This window comes from Phycodurus eques, chromosome 3 (genome assembly GCF_024500275.1).
Source record: "Phycodurus eques isolate BA_2022a chromosome 3, UOR_Pequ_1.1, whole genome shotgun sequence".
In the NCBI taxonomy this organism is placed as follows: Eukaryota; Metazoa; Chordata; class Actinopteri; order Syngnathiformes; family Syngnathidae; genus Phycodurus; species Phycodurus eques.
The window spans coordinates 30008533-30026389 of record NC_084527.1 but is presented as its reverse complement, the minus strand read 5'-3'; the positions used below and the strand labels follow the sequence as shown (position 1 = coordinate 30026389).

At 40.0% G+C, this 17857-nt stretch overlaps 2 protein-coding genes and 1 long non-coding RNA gene across 4 annotated transcripts; 1 reads left to right on the top strand and 2 right to left on the bottom strand.

The window, feature by feature from the left end:
• Positions 1-1194: 1194 nt before the first annotated feature.
• On the bottom strand, positions 1195-4743 carry LOC133399512 (uncharacterized). Its single transcript, XR_009768225.1, has 3 exons — positions 4692-4743; positions 3783-3888; positions 1195-1934 (listed from the first exon to the last, which is right to left on the bottom strand). It is a non-coding gene; the product is annotated as an uncharacterized LOC133399512 (long non-coding RNA).
• A 563-nt stretch (positions 4744-5306) lies between these two features.
• Positions 5307-7452, bottom strand: ankrd39 (ankyrin repeat domain 39). Of its 2 annotated transcripts, none has more exons than XM_061671070.1 (4): positions 7042-7452; positions 6861-6964; positions 6562-6765; positions 5307-6462 (listed from the first exon to the last, which is right to left on the bottom strand). In XM_061671070.1, the coding sequence occupies exons 1-4, from the start codon at positions 7133-7135 to the stop codon at positions 6316-6318; spliced, it is 549 nt and encodes a 182-aa protein (XP_061527054.1). In that variant the 5' UTR covers positions 7136-7452; the 3' UTR covers positions 5307-6315. The 2 variants fall into 2 exon arrangements, with proteins under 2 accessions (XP_061527054.1, XP_061527056.1); XM_061671072.1 differs by having other exon boundaries at positions 6562-6690.
• A 98-nt stretch (positions 7453-7550) lies between these two features.
• Positions 7551-16184, top strand: kctd9a (potassium channel tetramerization domain containing 9a). Its single transcript, XM_061673062.1, has 12 exons — positions 7551-7897; positions 8065-8186; positions 8259-8302; positions 8373-8469; positions 9555-9613; positions 9718-9846; positions 9923-9990; positions 10071-10166; positions 11631-11780; positions 12224-12329; positions 12413-12546; positions 14613-16184. Exons 1-12 carry the CDS (start codon positions 7850-7852, stop codon positions 14727-14729), a joined length of 1170 nt encoding a protein of 389 aa, XP_061529046.1. The 5' UTR covers positions 7551-7849; the 3' UTR covers positions 14730-16184.
• Positions 16185-17857: the final 1673 nt, after the last annotated feature.

Here is a 17857-nt window from a genome sequence, read left to right as displayed (position 1 = left end):
ATTTATGTATTCTCCACAAAGATGTGCAAGACTAATTGGCAGTTATAGAAAACAGTTGATTTTGGTTGTTACTTCTGAGGGTTGCCCAACCAGTTATTAGGTTTAGGGGGCCATTACTTTTTCACACAGTGGCAGGTACCTTTTATAAGTTTTTAAAAAAAAATTCTCCTCTCAATAAATGAAATCACCATTTTAAAAAAATTGCATTTTATATTTACGTGGGTTATCTTTATCTGATTTTGTTTGATGATCCTAAACATTTAACGGCAAAAAAAAACATTAATAAGTGACATGATAAGTGACAAACATTTAACGGCAAAAAAAAAAAAAAAAAAAAAAAAAAAAAGAAGATTTTGAGAAAGGGGAAAATATTTTTTTCATGGCACTTTATGTAATTCACCTCTGGCAGTCTGTGACTTTGCCTCTCACGAAAAGTATTGCCACAATATGTTCTTTTAGACATACTGAGAGTCTAATGTCAAATTCTACATGAATAAAATATGATTACTACTATTCCATTTTGAAAGCCCTGTCATAAATAGGAATTGTGTGTTTCTGAGCAGATTTCTTGCCTCAACGGCAGCAAGAGATTACCAGGAAGACACTGCAACTGAAAATAAAATATTGCGACATGGTTATATTTCCTTTCATGTCTGGTGATTAAATGGTACTGAGTGTTGGACTTTCTCAAGTAAAAAGAACCACCCTAAAACATCTGCATGACAGAGGACTGAAATAATAGTTACTGTTTTTCTTGATTTGCGACTGCTCAAAGGCGTACTGTTTTTTGTACTCTCCAACAATTTCTTTGATTGTCAAACATACTTTTTGGTTCAAATGGTGCAGTTAACCATAGGCTACTACACTGGGAGTGTATTGGTGTAACTAATGAGAATGAGAGCAACATTTGTGCACTTTGTGCAGCCACATCTTAGAACTTCAGAAAAAACCAAAGGGCTCAGATCCTCCGGTACCAGACAATGTAAAATGACAATATTTCTCTCAGATGATGTAGATGAAATGTATTTTATTTTTTTTTAATTGGGGGGGGGGGGGGGGGGCTCTTTTACATGGGGCCATCCTTTTATGTTTGATTTGAAATGTGGAAATTCTGTAAATCTGTAACACTCAGATCTCTGATTCACACGAGCAGACGATGGTGAAGGAGACCAGTAAACAAGGCGTGGTATTTTTATTCTTATTGCAACACACTGCTTTACTTCTGCAGCCCTCTTTTGGCATTTGAAAGGCAGACAAGAATTGCGCCTTTTGAGTTACCAGACACAACTTTACTTTTCCAAAGTTTTGTAATTTTTACTAAACATTGGGACAGTGGTGAGGTAGAGTTGAAGTCAAACTCTCTTTCAACACAGTCTATTTCAGGACAAGGTGGGGCATTTCTTGGTCACCGCTCACTCCTATTCTGTGTTGTGAAATATGCCAGACACTGTTAAAAGCCAAAAGTACTTCATGCAAAAGTAAACCAAGCCAAAGGCAAATGTGACACCAGAGCACCATGGGAGTACACGCAGAATCGAATGACAGGTAGTGTGAACAATATCTGTTCTTGGGATGCTTTGCATCATCATTTTCCTAGAAGCTTCCTCATCACCCCAAAAGGATGCCTCATTGTCCTTCCTTGTGTTTGCATTCCATTGTTAATGGGCAAGTACAAATGTCCTCCTTTTATGCACAAAGCCCTCAGCCTGCCCATCCAATCAGTTGCTTGAGCTCAACCCTCATCCATCCATCAGCAGTGGCCCTATCCCACACAGGGCAGGGCCTCCGAGCTAGGCCCACCACCCCCGGCTTGGTCTTTGACACAACGCTGTTGTGGTTTTCCGGGTCTTTATGCTGCTTGTTGTCTGAGGCAGATTGAAGACCCTTTGTGTGCGTCCGCCCCTGTCCTGAGTGGCCGGGAGGAACCAGCTGGGCTGCGAGTGAAGAGACAGGAATGCGCATATGAATAGACCAGTGTGTGTCGGGCACCTGCTGATAGAGGGACGACGTCCCTGTATAGTTCTTCTTCATCGACGTAACCAACTTGTTCAATTATACGTGGAGTGTCATTTGTTAAGTTCACGGGTTACTCGCACTCATCGAAGTACTGTATTGTCCTTGTCGTTGGTAGTTGTGTCCATCTCAATTTATTAAATCGACTAGAGATGGGCATTTAAATCTCCTGATGGACTGTAGAAAGATTAACAATCACGGAAGTGATTAATTGCTTTACTTTTATAAATGTTGTTTACTGGGATGTGACAAGCTTCCGAATGTGCTGAACCTCCTGGTTTGATGCTGATGTTTGATTGAGCAGTATCATGCTCTCTTGAGAAGTTGCGTCATAGCGGAGGTCTGCGTATATGTATTTCAATTTCTCAAATAATGTCACGTCCCGTCGGTTTAGTCTGCAGACTAGATGAGTTGGATTATACAGTTGTCTCTGCTGGTTGCAGCCATGTAGTGCACTCTTCATGACTAGGTCTGTGCACAACAAATTCTACACTATGCAAAGGGGGAAGATTTTCGACAAAATCCCTTATGACTCTTTAAACAGTCGGACTTATGACAACATGGGAACATGGAGGACATGATAACGAATGTGTGAGAAGTATAGAGAAGTGGTGTGAGAAGTGGTTTCGGCAGCAATCAATTGCAATGTACTGTAATGATAGCTGACTCATCTGCATGCGTTGCTCCTCAAGTTCCACCAACACGCTACTCCCACATGACTTTATAATGAAACAAAAAGTGGAAATTAGGATCAAAAGCAAAGCTTTAGTTTTATTTGATATGCAGTATAACTGGTGTGTGTGCACATGGCAAGGGCCCTTGAAGCTGAATGCTGCAAGTCATTAAATAATGAAAGCTGTGTGGTAGATTAGGCTGGAAAACAAAAGGTTCAGGTTTATTTTCTTTTATTTTAGAGAGCCCTCAAATGACCCAGTCTCATGTACTCTAAACTCAACATCTCCCCATTTACAGAATGTACAAGGAGCGCCTGGAGTTTTAGTTGTTGTATGATGGACATGGAAAAGAAAAATGTGTACAAAATGTTTGAACAAAAGTACCAAGTACGACATTGTAAGGAGAACAAGTTTGTTACATTTAGAAAGAAATTTCTAACAGCCGTCTGCTGTGATAGAATGTAGATATAGGATCCAGAAAGTCTCATTATTTTCCTCTGAATCATATGGTATAGTTTATTACTTGTTTGGGTGGCTCTGCTTTTGAGGAGATTACATCTCCATAATCAATAAAAAAACAAACCATCCACTGAAGCAATCATCCCAATGTAAAAAGTTAAAAGACTTGGAAAAATAAAATCCCCTCTCAAACATACCCACAGCAAAACCACTGGCATGTTGATTGCAGATTTATTCCTGAAGAAACTTGTTTGTGATGAAAGTTTCTGGTGTGGTTCAAAATATTTTGTGTACATCCTGGTTGCCATTTTAGACCACGAGAGGACGCAAGGCCCAGTTTCCACTTATAAATATTTTGCAAACTCTACTAGGCAGTCTCTGGACTTATGGCTCTTATCACCTGCTTACTTGGCAAGTGGAAGACATGCAACAACACTTCAATCAGGAGATAACGTGATACTTTCAAGAGGGAGTGGATCCAAATTGGATTATGCATCATCTCTCTGAGAAGCAGCTCACACAGATTTGATTACACCCATACACCCCCACACCCAGACTCCCACCACTTCTCTAATGCAGATGAGACAACATGCATGGGACAGACCTCCATGCCAGACTCTGATAGTGAACCCTTACCATGTGCTCATCTGCCAGCCTTTTTACCTGATTACTTCAGGCGACCACAGGCAGGTCCAGCTCTGCCAGGCTAGCTGGAAGGCTTGGGAATGGCATACATTTAGCACTGAAAAGATAAGAAGGAAGCAGACCATCTTTGTATCACGGGAAACAAGGTGAATGGCATGCAGAGTGGAACAGTACAGAGGCTATGTCGTTACACAAACTACTAACATCAAATCTTAATCTCCAAACTGTAAAAATATAGAATCTCTGTAACCCCCAACACACACACCACCTCACTCTGGTTAAAAAAAAAAAAAAAAAAAAAAAAAGATAAAATCCACCCAAGCACTGTGTGTACATTGCCAACAGACCACCATCTATTTTGGATGAAAATAATATCCATTCCTGCTTAAACTTGGGCTCATTATGGTGGAAGTGGGTTCCCGGGCCAGGAAGTTTCATTGCTTTCCAAATAAATCTGACTAAACAGAGCTGCAATCCAAATTCCTCATCTTGTGAAGTCCTCCCTCCCTCTCCGCACGGCGTGAAAGCTCTGAAAAAGCTAAAGGCATAAAAATCACACCTTTTTCATTCTCAACAGGACAAAGAGCAAACATGTCAACAGATGAAGAGGAGTTAAGAACAGCTGTTTGACAGAAACAAGAGTGTGAAAGAATACAATTTCGGACTATTTTTAACATGGCATGTTTTACATTATGCTTTTAAACATACCACCACTGAGAGGTTCATTGCCTCCCCTTCTTGCAAATCTAACACTGATTAAAGTATCACCTTGCATAACATCAACCACCATGTGTGCCAGTCAAAACGACATAACTAAAAAGCGAAATGAGCAAGTTCTTCCAAACGTTATGAATGTTGAATGGACAAGGTACAGATTCAGGTGAGAAGAGGCCCACTCACTCATTCAGGATGGGTGATCGTGCTCCTCGGCTGTGTGTGTGCGGAAGATGTCGTCACTGCGTGTAAACAGCTCTCTTGGCAAAGCCCGCTGAACTAAAACACCCCCAATACCGCCCCATCTGCCCCCCCCGCCCCCGCAACACCCCATCTCCTTGTGCTGTGTGGCGTCAGCTGCAATGAGCTCCAGATGTGGCCTGGCACCCATCCAGTCACTGCACTGGATGTGGTTTAGAAGGAAGTTTGGAAACACCACCCACCGGCCGACCCAATGAAAGTCGCTGAGATTTAAGAGAGCAGTTTCTGTTGGTGTTTGTATTTGTGAAGGGAAAGTATTGGTCTCCAACATGTACATTTGTTTCTTACTGAAGTGGAATTAAATTAGAATGAGATTCCCCCCTCATCTCTTTTAGTAAAAATAGAAAGCCCAACCAATGTATTACTAGGCTTTCCTTTTTTAATTTTCTCCCTGCATATCAAATTAACACAGCATATCCTCTCCATATTTTGTGATCAACATATTTACTTTTAAAATGATTTAAAAAAAACTGTGGGTGTTATTAGAAGAGAATAAACAACGAAGACATCAATTGATTTTATTGAAAGTATTTGTTTCCATTGACATATGTAGCAAATAGTCATTCAAAAACAGAAGGTTACTGGAGAATTATGGCATGTGTAGGTTTTGGCATCATGGAAACACTCGATTAAAATCTGAACGTCAAATGGAAAATAAACGTCAACCTGTAAAATGGCTTTTGCAAATGTTGCTGTTTAGTTACCTTCCCTATGTGTTAAAATCAGCTGTGGCAGCCACACTGACGTTTTATGGTCTTTCAGACTGACCGACTAGTTTTCTAAGCACATGCAAGGAGGATGAATGAGGTCACGCCACATGGTTTGTCTGAAAGCGCCTCTGTCCTTTTAGGTTGATGGCTCCCCCTGCTGCTTGGCATCCTGCTACCAGCCACAAAAGACTACTTAAGCTCATTTTAATGCAAACATACAGTATCGAAGTGAAATGCTAAATGTGGGGTGATGTACCTTTTAAACATGCAACAATAGATCATACACTGGGATCATAGAAAAGGTAGTATCGCCAAACAACACTTTGTACTATCCGTGCCATAACATATGATTTCTTGAGGCCCAATTACACCATTTTTGTGCTGGAGTTAAATGTAGCTTCTTTTCTACCCATTACACAATGTCTATTGATTTTTATTTTTTTTGGCATTGTATCGTTTGCTGTTACAAAAGAAATTGTGGAACGTGATAAGACATGACGATCTGAGAATGTTGTTGACTTTTAGACTTTGTGGGTGAAATTTGTTTTTTAAACAGAAGCTATGTGAGTTCATTAGAAGAGGGAGGTACCGATCACAATGCATGTGGTCTTCACTCAGTGTTTGGGGACCTGGCCAGTTCAAGACTTGTCACATACCAAAAAACAGAGATAAGGGTAATCAGGACTGGTTTCTGGGGTAGTGCAACTTCTGCCTCCTTGTCATGGTCATGTTGCCTTTGGGCAAGGCACAGAATCTTCATCTGGTCTCGGGACGTCGGAGTGTGCTGACCTCGCTTTGATGCTTTGTTGAACAGGTGGTGCTCAACTACCTGTGTATTGTTACAGGAATTGTGTTAGGAGCTTCTGCAAATGTTCTTGAGGGGCCACGTGGCAGGGTAGCTGTAGCCTCTTGTTCTTCTGGCTGCAAAGTGCAGGACAGGCCTCAAGAAGCAGCTGACACACCTTTTCATGACCTTGTTCTGCAGCCTGAACCAAGCATTTGCCCAAAAAAAGAAGACAATCAGATGTTTTGTGTTATCACCAGGCAATGGTGGAGTGTACATTATTTTGGCAAATATATCTCACCTTGTGTAGAGGAGATGCACCGTCGTCATCAAAGGTCATCGGATCAGCTTTACAGTGCAGCAGCAATCTTACGACATCCGCACGGCCGCAGAATGCTGCCCGATGGAGGGGAGTGCCACCACCTGGCGTCTGAGGAGATGCACAAGCACCATTCTCAAGAAGAAACTCACATACAGTGAGATGGCCGTTGCGACTTGCGTAGTGCTGGAACAAAATGTGCAATGAAAAAAAAAAAAAGAAACACATTCGAGTCATGGAACTGAAACAATGAGCACAATGATATCTCTCGTGGAATCTACTAGAGCTGTGTATCCTGCTGAGTCTTTGATGTTTGGATGGATGCCTTTTTGGATTAGGGACTGGACCCTCTTCAAGTCTCCATCCATGGCGGCAGACCAGATACCTGCATACAATAAGATTTCAATAGCCGCCTCAATAGACAACGTATACTCTAATGTCTGCTAGTTAAACAATACAAACCTCGTTCAAAATCCATCTCATTCACTGTCTGGTGAACACTGGGAGAAACAGGAGGGCTGCAGCACGAGCAACAATGTTCTCCCTCAGAAGCCATTGTGTTCGTCTGCACTGACAATTAAAAGTCAATCACTATTCCGGCATTTAAACAAAGACAACCGATTGCCTCTTAGTAGTTTGGGTTTAAAAAAAAAAAAAAAAAAAAAAACTTGGGTTGCACTGCATTGACGGGTCGGCCTTCTCGATTTACACACCCAGAAAATAACGTAGAGAATCAACTTCATGAACAATAGAGCATGTAGTAATAAACGAATTAATAAAATTGTTTGTAATGTAGCCAATACACTATTTGCTCTTATTTGTAAATGAAAACAAGACCGACAGGATTCAATGTTGCTACCGAGCACGTCACCAAAGACGTGATGAACGTAATGACGTATGTCCCGTTTAGCCAATCGTGGAATAGCAGCCAAAAGACAGCTTCAATGCACTCTAAAACGGTTGTTTATTTTACAACGTTTATATTAAGACATCCTCTGTACTTTTTGGTTGCATTTAATATTAATCATGACTTAATCCTTAAAAATTACGAACATTGAAAAATATTCACCTTTTAAACATTAGACTATCATCACTGTATATTAACGTTTACATTATTTCCAGATGACAGTGAAGGCACCGTCAGTCTCATGTTGTTGACTGTTTCATCGCTAGCTGCTAGCAAGCTTGAGATACGGACGGTACATGTTAGCTGGGAGGCACCAAGTTATTTTTAACTTTCCAACGAAGTACTTTCAACCAAAGAGCAATAATGAGAAGAGTCACGTTATTTGTGAACGGGACGTCTACAAATGGCAAGGTAGGTAAAAAAATAAAATAAAAATAAAATAAAAAACTGTTGTGCGAGGTCGCCTAGTATGTAACCTAGCTACAGCTCAGTAAGTAAGTCCTGCATCATGCCTGACGAGCCATCTTGTTCAAAAGTTGTCGCAAGACAAATACAGTAAATGGATTTTCTCTGCTTAGGTTGTAGCAGTGTATGGGGCCTTGTCCGATTTACTTTCTGTAGCCAGCAATAAATTGGGCATCAAAGCATCCTGTTTATATAATGGGAAGGGAGGTCTCATCGATGACATTGCCCTAATCAGGTAAGACCACACTACGAAAATATGTAAATTGAGTCATATTGTCCTGTTTCTAAATTGTCTCGCCTCTAATAGAGATGACGACGTACTGTATGTCTCAGAAGGTGATCCATTTATTGGTGAGTTGTCATGTTTGCAGCTTTTGCTTTCCACTGACTGAACCAGACTATCACTTGTAATTGCTGTCAGAATTTCAAAATGATGTCAAGGTTGAGTCTGATCAACAAGGCGCTCACACTGACTGGCTGACCCTGAATATTGGTGGTCGTCTCTTTACCACTACCAGGTATCTCACACTCGTAATTGCTAATTATCGCAATGCATTTTCCTCTACGACTAAGTATACCCTTATACATGCACACTCTTTTGTATTGGGGTCATTTTCATATAGTGTGTTCAATAAAGACACACCAACATTTTTTAATGCCACCTTGATTTTATATGGGTAAATGTCTCCCATGCTGAAGCAGAAAGTTATAAAGTTACTGATGATCTACACTTTTAGGCATTCATATTAAAAGCAATCCTTATTGACATAGCAAATGGTGGTGGACCAATGAAATACACTTCTTATTATAACAGTAAAGTCAAAAGTGCACAACAGTAAAGACAAACAGCTTGATAAAAATTGTTCGAGTTGAACAATTTACATGTTACCCTTTAAACTCTGTGGATACAAGTGCATAAATGACCCTAACTACTCATTAAACTCATTACACTTTTGTCTTTATACAATCTTAATAACGGTAAAGACATGCAATAGTTCTGACAAATTCAAACATATTCATTCATTTCTCAGAAATAACCATAAATTTTGCTGTCTGCTATCATGTGAATGCAAAATGGCTGCCTCATCCTGACACGTCAGCTCAAAGATCCCTATGGTGTATTGCAGCAGCATAATGAGGCTCAATAACAGTAAAGACAGCTCGAGTGACAAAGAAGGACCGTTTGTAAAAGATCCCCAAAAATAAATAAACAAATAAAAGGGAACTCTGAAGACACTAAGATGCATTTGTGTTAGTTTTTATGGAAAAGGCATATTAAGCAATATGAGAACATATTATATATATATATATATATATATCCAAAAATGTAATTAGCATCTTCAGAAAACAGGTTCAAAATGTTGAAACGTTACTTCGGATAATATAATAATAATAACAATTAAAAAAAAAATTCTTTAGAATATTTTTTTCTTATAATGACCTTTTGATGTATAAAAACTGTCAATAATTCAAATATTTGTATCACTAAAATAAATTTATTTTCAAAAGGAAATTCAGTGGGCCATGTCTTTACTGTTATTGATGAAATTATATGAACATGACCCATTATTTGTCTTCCCCCCCCCCCCCAAATGTCTATTAGAAGCACCCTGGTCAGCAAAGAGCCAGAGAGTATGTTAGCTCACATGTTTCGAGAGAAAGGTACACATTTGAGACACTAAAGCCCAGCCAAAGCTTTTTCACATTCGTTTCAATGTAAGTCTCTGGTTGAAGTTGATTGAATAACTTAAGTCTCTTGGCTCCAGATGTTTGGGGAAACAAGCAAGATGAGCATGGTGCCTACCTCATTGACCGCAGCCCTGAATACTTTGAGCCTATTCTTAACTACTTGAGACATGGCCAGCTCATTATCAATGAGGGCATAAATATAAGAGGTAAGGATTAGTTTATAATCATTAAATGTATATAGGTAATGCATAGACATGAACAGCGGTGAAAACTGTCTTCCAGGTGTTCTTGAGGAGGCTCGTTTTTTTGGAATTGAGCAACTTGCTGATCAGTTGGAATTGGTCATCAAGGTAATGTTTGATGTCATCAAGAAGTATCATTACGTCCCATCTGTGTGCGCTGACCTGTCATTTATGCACTGCGATACCAGAACACACAGCCGCCTGAAGACCATTCTCCCATTTCCCGCAAGGAGTTTGTGCGTTTTCTTTTGGCTACACCCACCAAGTCTGAGTTACGTTGCCAGGTAATGCGAGTTCTAAAAAAAAATATGGAATTACATTATTGCATCATATGTCTGCGGCCTTTCGAAAACATCAAACACATCCTGTAGATTTCTTGAGGGAATAAGATTATCTGTCACTCTAAGAGCTGCGATTTACAGTCCTGCACCCATGAAGTTTAAGTACTATATGTTGAATATCCCCTGAAGAAAATGAATCAAGTGAAACGACCTGTAGCTATAGCGAACGTGTTTGATACAAAAGAGCAAATGATAAAGAAAATTTTATGAACAGATGAAACAGAAATACAGCTTTTTGGCAATGCACACAAACAGATGGTACAGTGAAACCTTTAAGGAAAATAACTCACTGCCAACAGTCAAGCATGGTGGAGGATCCATAATGCTGGTACTGGAGGCCTTGGCTCTATCACAAAAATCAGAGAATTATCAACAGGTTTAGGAACGAAATGTCTTACCCAGGGTAAGAAAACTTGGTTTGAGGAGAAGATCATGGGTCCTCCAGTGAGACCAAGGCCCAAAGCTCAAATTCAAAAGCACACAGGAATGGTTCAAAAGGAAAAAATTGATTGTTTTAAAATTGGCCGGAATCAGTCCTGATCTTAATCCAATTGAAAATATTCGGGGGGGGGGGGGGGGGGCGAGCTGATGTCTGCCATTGGGGAAAAGGATCCTACAAATGTTCAAGCGCTTGAACAAATTGCAAAGGAAGAGTGGGAGAAAATACCCCTGAAGAAGTGCAAAAAGCTTATAGGTGGATGCAAGAAACGTTGGGAGGCTGTCACCACTGCCAAAGTGTGTGCAACCAAATATTAAGGAGTAGTGCAAATATTGCGAGACAAGCTGTTTTCAGTTTTTTTTTTTTTTTTTAAGGAAAATTACAATATCTAAGTTGGAAAAAAACATTTTTTCTTTGTTAAATTACTTTGGACCTCCAGTTAAAAGATCCTGATGATATAATTTTAGTATATTTCTTTATTTCTAAAGCTATTATGCAGGTTATACAACAAATGAAGGGGTGCCAATTATGGTGAGCACGACTGTATGTGTTACGGAAACTCGCACATTTAAGAGAGAGATAATAATAATACTATATAATATTTCTGACTCTCATGTGTTGGTGAGGTAACCAATATATTATGTACACATTATTACGTGTATAGGCAGTACATTTAATACATTTCTTCTATTGGCCCTCATTGTATTGTGCACATGGGTGAAAGGTTTTAGCTTGTTGGTCTAGATTGTAACAAGTTATTAGAATTCCCAAATCACGAATAAGAATTGGAACACTGTAATACATATGGTATTTAGTTGTGCACTTAAGTCAGAGGATTTATGTTGTTCAATGTTGGTTGGTTGGTAGATGTTGGTCAAAAGATATGAGTAAAAGGTCTTATGAGATGTCGTGTGTGTGTGTGTGTGTGTGTGTGTGTGTGTGTACGATCCTCTTGTTTACTATTTTAGGGCCTTAATTTCAGTGGCGCTGATCTGTCCCGTCTTGATTTGCGCTACATCAATTTCAAGATGGCTAATCTCAGCCGCTGCAATCTGACACATGCCAATTTGTGTTGTTCCAATCTGGAGCGGGCTGATCTGTCCGGAGCCAACCTGGATGTGAGTCAGTCTGTTTTACCTTCTCTTCTCAAAGATTGTTGTGAACATGCTTCTAAGTTAGGAAAGCATGAGGTTCACTGTGCGTCATTATGATAGTTTGAATGATAGTAGTTAGTTTCCCTGCGATTGGCTGGTGACCAGGTATACCCCGCTTCTTGCCCAGCTCACCCAAGAAAATGGAGACATAGAATAGAGGGAAGGATAGTTGGCATTCCCACTGGTGAACAACTGAGTCTTTTTTGGTCCACTTCACACCCCTTGCCCCCTCAGTCATGTGAAGACAGGGCCGTTCTGTCTACATATGCACCCACCACACTGTTGCATACAACAACAGTGTGGTGGGTGCACACAATTAAGAACATAAGCAGCACAAACACAAATATCTTACAGGTGTGAACTAATCTTTACATTTGCAGTAACACTTCATGCTTCGTCTCTCAAAGGGTGCTAACTTACAAGGTGTGAAGATGCTCTGCTCCAATGCAGAAGGAGCCTCTCTTAAAGGATGCAACTTTGAAGATCCTTCTGGGCTGAAGGCCAACCTGGAAGGTAATCCATCACACATCTAAACCAAGGCAGCTGTGCGCTCCTTTTTTTGTGGTTTTCTTACAAGTCAATATCGTCGCGAATAGGTGCGAACCTGAAAGGTGTCGACATGGAAGGAAGTCAAATGACCGGCATTAACCTGCGGGTGGCCACTTTGAAAAATGCAAAGCTGAAAAACTGCAACCTGCGGGGTGCCACTTTAGCAGGGACAGATCTTGAGGTAAGACGAGGCCATCAGAAGCGATTAACAATTAATAAATCTCTAGTGGAATCCGATTTGTGATGTGTTTTTTTTCTTTTTTTTCTTTTTAATAGCCCATTCCAAGGCCTAAACCTTAATCAACTGCACAGGCAATTTTTAAGCAATGTTTTAACATTTGAACCTGCCCTGTGTGTGTAAAAATACAATTTTCTGGTGATTCAACGATCAGATGAGCCTTATGCGTCATTATCATTTTAAAAAGAAGTCAATCTGCCCCAAATGTTAATAAGTTGACTGTGCCGCCCTCAAATTTTACTTAATTGCTCAAAAATGTTTTTACATCCAAGAAATAATGTATCTTTAGTCATTTATTTATGCCAGTGAGGTATAGTGACAGACAGAACAAATAAATGCTCTTCTGTTAGATGTCAGGAAGTACATAAAGTCATTAATGCATCCACTTTTTTGTGACATTTTTGTTTGTTAGTGTGCCGTGGGATTTGTCAAATGTGTGCCTTGGCTCCATAAAGGTTGGAAATCATAGATACAGTGTATCTACTCTTACAGAAAATAAAACCCTCACACATCACAGTCGACTGTCCCATCTGTGTGAGCGCTGTTTTATCAGGAGAGCCATCTTGATCGCAGAGGAACCCTCTTATCTCCGCCAATATTCATTCTGTCTTCTCCCATATGACCAGAAAAATAATTTCTGAAAAAATATTCATTCCACAGCCCTCAACGGTAGAGGAATTTAAAATACAATAGCCCGATCGTGAGTGACTTTTCTGCTGGTCCTTTTCTTTCAAGTTGTGTTTGGTTTATTTTTCATTTCATTTGGTGTACTTATTTTTCTTGTGTACTTATTGAGGTCCTCTTAAATAGGTTACCGGATTATAACTATGTTAGGCAAGGTTAGGGTTGGGGATTGTTTGAATTTGAGCGATTCCGGTCCTGTGTCCGGTTCTTCATTTCGATTCCGGTTCCAAACGATCCTCAAACACGATTCTTTTAGGGGACTGGGTCAAAAAAAAGCTGCATGGCTGAAATAAAGGGTGTCCAAATTATGAACATTCATTTTTTTAGCAGACTGCAGCATAGACTAAAATGAACATTTGACTCTGGGTTCTTTATTACCAGTATCGATATCAAACCTATGAACTAAGAGCCAATGTGTGTAGAACTAACCCAATTGATATAATATTCATTCATCAAATTTTCACTTTCTTCTGCGGGGTCGGCGGACTGTAGGCATCGAAACTGGGACCCGAACTTTTTTAATTTGAACGATTCAGGGAGAAACGGAATGTTAGTCCCGGTTCCAATCGGTTCTCGATGCCCAACCCTAGGTAAGGAGCATTGTCCTGATGGAAATTCTGCCACCAGCATCACTAACAAATATCACATCAGATTTGTTTGTTGATTATGCAGACAATACCTTTTATGTCAGCTTTGTGTAGAAGTGTTAGAAAGGAAGGCCGCGGCCCGGGGTTGAGCCTGGCGGTCGTGCGAACCTCTAATACCTGGTTCTTTAATTTTGGTCGAGGTGATTTTTCAATGATCAAACCGGATGAAAAGTTTTCCTATTTTTTTTTTTTTTTAAAGCTAAATGTAGTGTTAAGAAATAAGGGTGGTGAAGGCTCAGCGCTGAGGTCTTCCACGCGCAGCTCAAACAGCTCCGGATGAAAAAGACCTCGGAACTCTGCGGCTGTGGTCTTTTATAGTGGAGTCGCTGCTTCCTGTCGTGACGTCATACAGTCGCTGACACATCCTAGCTTCGCCTCGGTGTGTGTTGCTATATTGCGCGACTGAGTGGAATATATTTACATGTACATATAATGCAACTATATGTTTGTGAGAAGAGCTGGGTGTGTATATGTAATGTGGCGAACAAAAATGTGTATGCAGTGTTCTGTAAGCGTGCAGCCAGTCATTTCTGTCAGAAGGGGATGGGACATGAGCCAAGAAAGAACCAATTAAATTAGAATTGTGGCTTGCAGAATCTTCTTTTCACATCACGGCGCGAGGTTTCCACTTACTTTTGATTCCGATGGTGTGTGTGTGTACCTGCTTCCATGCTGCAGAACTGCGACCTGTCTGGCTGTGATCTTCAAGAGGCAAACCTGAGGGGGTCCAATGTGAAAGGAGCCATCTTTGAAGAGATGCTGACGCCACTGCACATGTCGCAGAGTGTTAGATAAATGAGCATGTGCATCAACTCAGCCACTGCCGGCTCCTTTAATCACGCTACTACAGCCTTTGACGGTATATTCACTCACTTTCAATCTTTTTTTTTTTTTACCTGCACTGAGCGCAGGTAATTGTATGCACTTCTCTGACACTCCACCTATCTCATGTTAGCTTTAAATATCGCACTATTTATCCAGGGTTGTTTTGGATGCTTGGATGTATTTTAGTGTCTCATTCATCGTCGTATATTACAAAACAAAATAATGTCTTTGGTGTGTGTCGAAGTGTCTGGATGCAATCCAGGAATTACAATCACTTGATGTTTGGCACAATAATGTATACCTATGTATATTTTACGTTCTATTAATTGATGTTGATAGAAGTTCAAACCAGACAATGGTTACAGTTTCTGAATGCTGCTATTGAAGAACAGTAGGAGTCACCTAGAAATGACTGTGTTGCTGTACCTTTCTCCGCAAGTAACATTGGCCTGGTACAACGCTCTAGAAATGAAAGCCAAAGCCACAAGAGAGCAGTGTCAAGGCTCCAAGTGCTGTGAAACTATGCGACAAGCTAGATAGCAACACAGCTCAGGTATGCAATACATAATTTACAGCTGTGACCGTTGTCTCTTGCAACACTCAATAGTTTGTGCTCAAAAAGATTATCCTTGTTCCTGTGCTCTGTGGATCTACCTCTTTATTTTCCATCAGTGATCCATTTGCATGTGTTCAGCTGTAACGCTGTGTATTAAAATGCTCCTGTACGTCATATTCACATCTTACTTTTCACATTGAGAGACTAATTCATCTTTCCTTGCGTTTTGCCTCAAGGTTGTAGTCACATGTTCGATGTCATTGTTGTAATTCTCCATGTATAATCACTTAATCATGCTTTGAACCTATTTGCACAAGTACATATATATATATATATATATATATATATATATATATATATATGCTTTCACCCCCAAAAAATGTAAATTGTGTGTTCTTATGTGTATTGAATCCAGTGCTTCCAAAACTTTCCAAAAAGATTGTAAATACATTGAGGGAGAGATTCTTTTCTCAAGGAACAATCTTCTCCTTGCTGGACTGTGTTTGTCTGCCTGCGTTTGTTCGTCTTTGACCGGTCAAGAACATTTAGCTGTAGCTTAGCGCTGGTCTGATGCAATAATTTTTACTCTGTTTAACAGAAGGTACCAAGCTTGTGAGAGTGATTGATGAAGGCAATGTTTGTGTATCGCACCCAATAGTGTAAAACTCAAAGGAAGTGATTTTGATTATTTATTTGAAAACATATTGTGAATGCAATATAGAGCAAAGGTTGTTTTGTTTAGGACCAGGGGCGTCATTCTCCCTGTCAATGATTATTGCACTTGACTGTGGAAATACTTTCCCATTGTTTGACTGTTATAAATAAAGAAATAAACTCATTGAAAGAAGAGAAGGCCTGTTTGCCTTTTTTTTTTTTTTTTGTCATTGTTTGTCGTGTTTTTCTTGATACAAAACTCCTGGAAAATACAGTCCCCTCCAAAAGTATCGGAACGGGAAGGTCAGTTCCTTTGTTTTTGTCGTATACTGAAGACATTTGGGTTTCAAATCAAAAGATAGAAGAATATGAGACAAAAGCTTTTATTTCATGGTATTTACATCTAGATGTGTTGAACAACTCAGGACAGAGCACCTTTTGTTTAAGCCACCCACTTATCAAGTGAACAAAAGTATTGGAACATGTGACTGATGGGTGTTTCCAGTTGCTCAGGTGTTGCCTTTTACATTGATTGCTTAAACATTAGTGCTTGTTTTTGGCTTTGGGTTTCACCTGTGAACGCTGCATTTGCTCTTAAGCAAACATGAAGACCAGAGAGCTGTCTATGGGAGAAGAACAAACCATTTTGAAGCTGAGAGAAGAGGGAAAATCGATCACAACTATTGCACAAACATTGGGTATAGCCAATACAACAATTTGGAATGTCCTGAAAAAGAAAGAAACTACTGGTGTACTCAGCAAGAGACATCGAACAGGTCGGCCAAGAGTATCAACAGCAGTTGATGACAGAAACATTGTGAGAGCTGTGAAGAAACACCCAAAGACAACAGTCAGTGACATCACTGCCAACCTCAAAGGGGAGGGGGGAAGGTGTAACGATCCACTGTTCAAGAAGACTTTGAGAGAAGAAATATACAGGCCAAACCACAAGATGAAAACCACTCATTGGCAAAACGAATTGGAAGGCCAGATTGGATTTTGCAAAGTACAGCGATGAGCCACAAACATTTTGGAACAAAGTTTTATGGACTGATGAGACCAAGATGAACCTCTACCAGATGGAAAGGCCAAAGTATGGAAAAAGAAAGGATCTGCTTATGATCCAAAACACACAAGCTCATCTGTGAAGCATAGTGGAGGCAATGTCATGGCTTGGGCTTGCATGGCTGCTTCTGGAACGGGATCACTCGTCTGTATTGATGATGTAACTCATGATGGTCTTAGCAGAACGAATTCTGATGTCTACAAAACCATTTTGTCTGACAATTTACATAATTCTTTTCCCAAACTAACCGGGAGAAGCGTCATCATGCAACAAGACAATTGACCCAAACACATTGCCAACACAACAAAGGACTTCATCAGGGGGGAAAAGTGAAAGGTCAATCACCGGACCTTATCCCAATAGAGCATGCATTTTACCTCCTGAAGAGGAGACTGAAGGGAGAAACCCCCAGAAACAAACAAGAACTGAAAGAGGCTGCAGTCAAGGCCTGGAAAAACATTTCAAATGAAGAATGCAACAGTGAAGTCAATAGGTTGCAGGCTTGATGTAGTTATTGCAAGTAAGGGTTATGCCACCAAATATTTAATGTAAATCACTTTAACTTAATTTAATAATGTCTGTTCCAATACCTTTGCTCACTTGAAAAGCGGGTGGCTTCAAACAAAAGGTGCTCTGTCTTGAGTTGTTTAACACATCTAGATTTAAATACCATGAAATAAAAGCTGTAATTTTGAACTTTTGGCTCATATTCAGCTATTGATCTGAAACCCAAATGTCTTCAGTATACAACAAAAGCAAAGGAATTGACCTTGCCGTTCCAGTACTTTTGGAGGGGACTGTAGCTGTCAGTAAAGCCTCTCC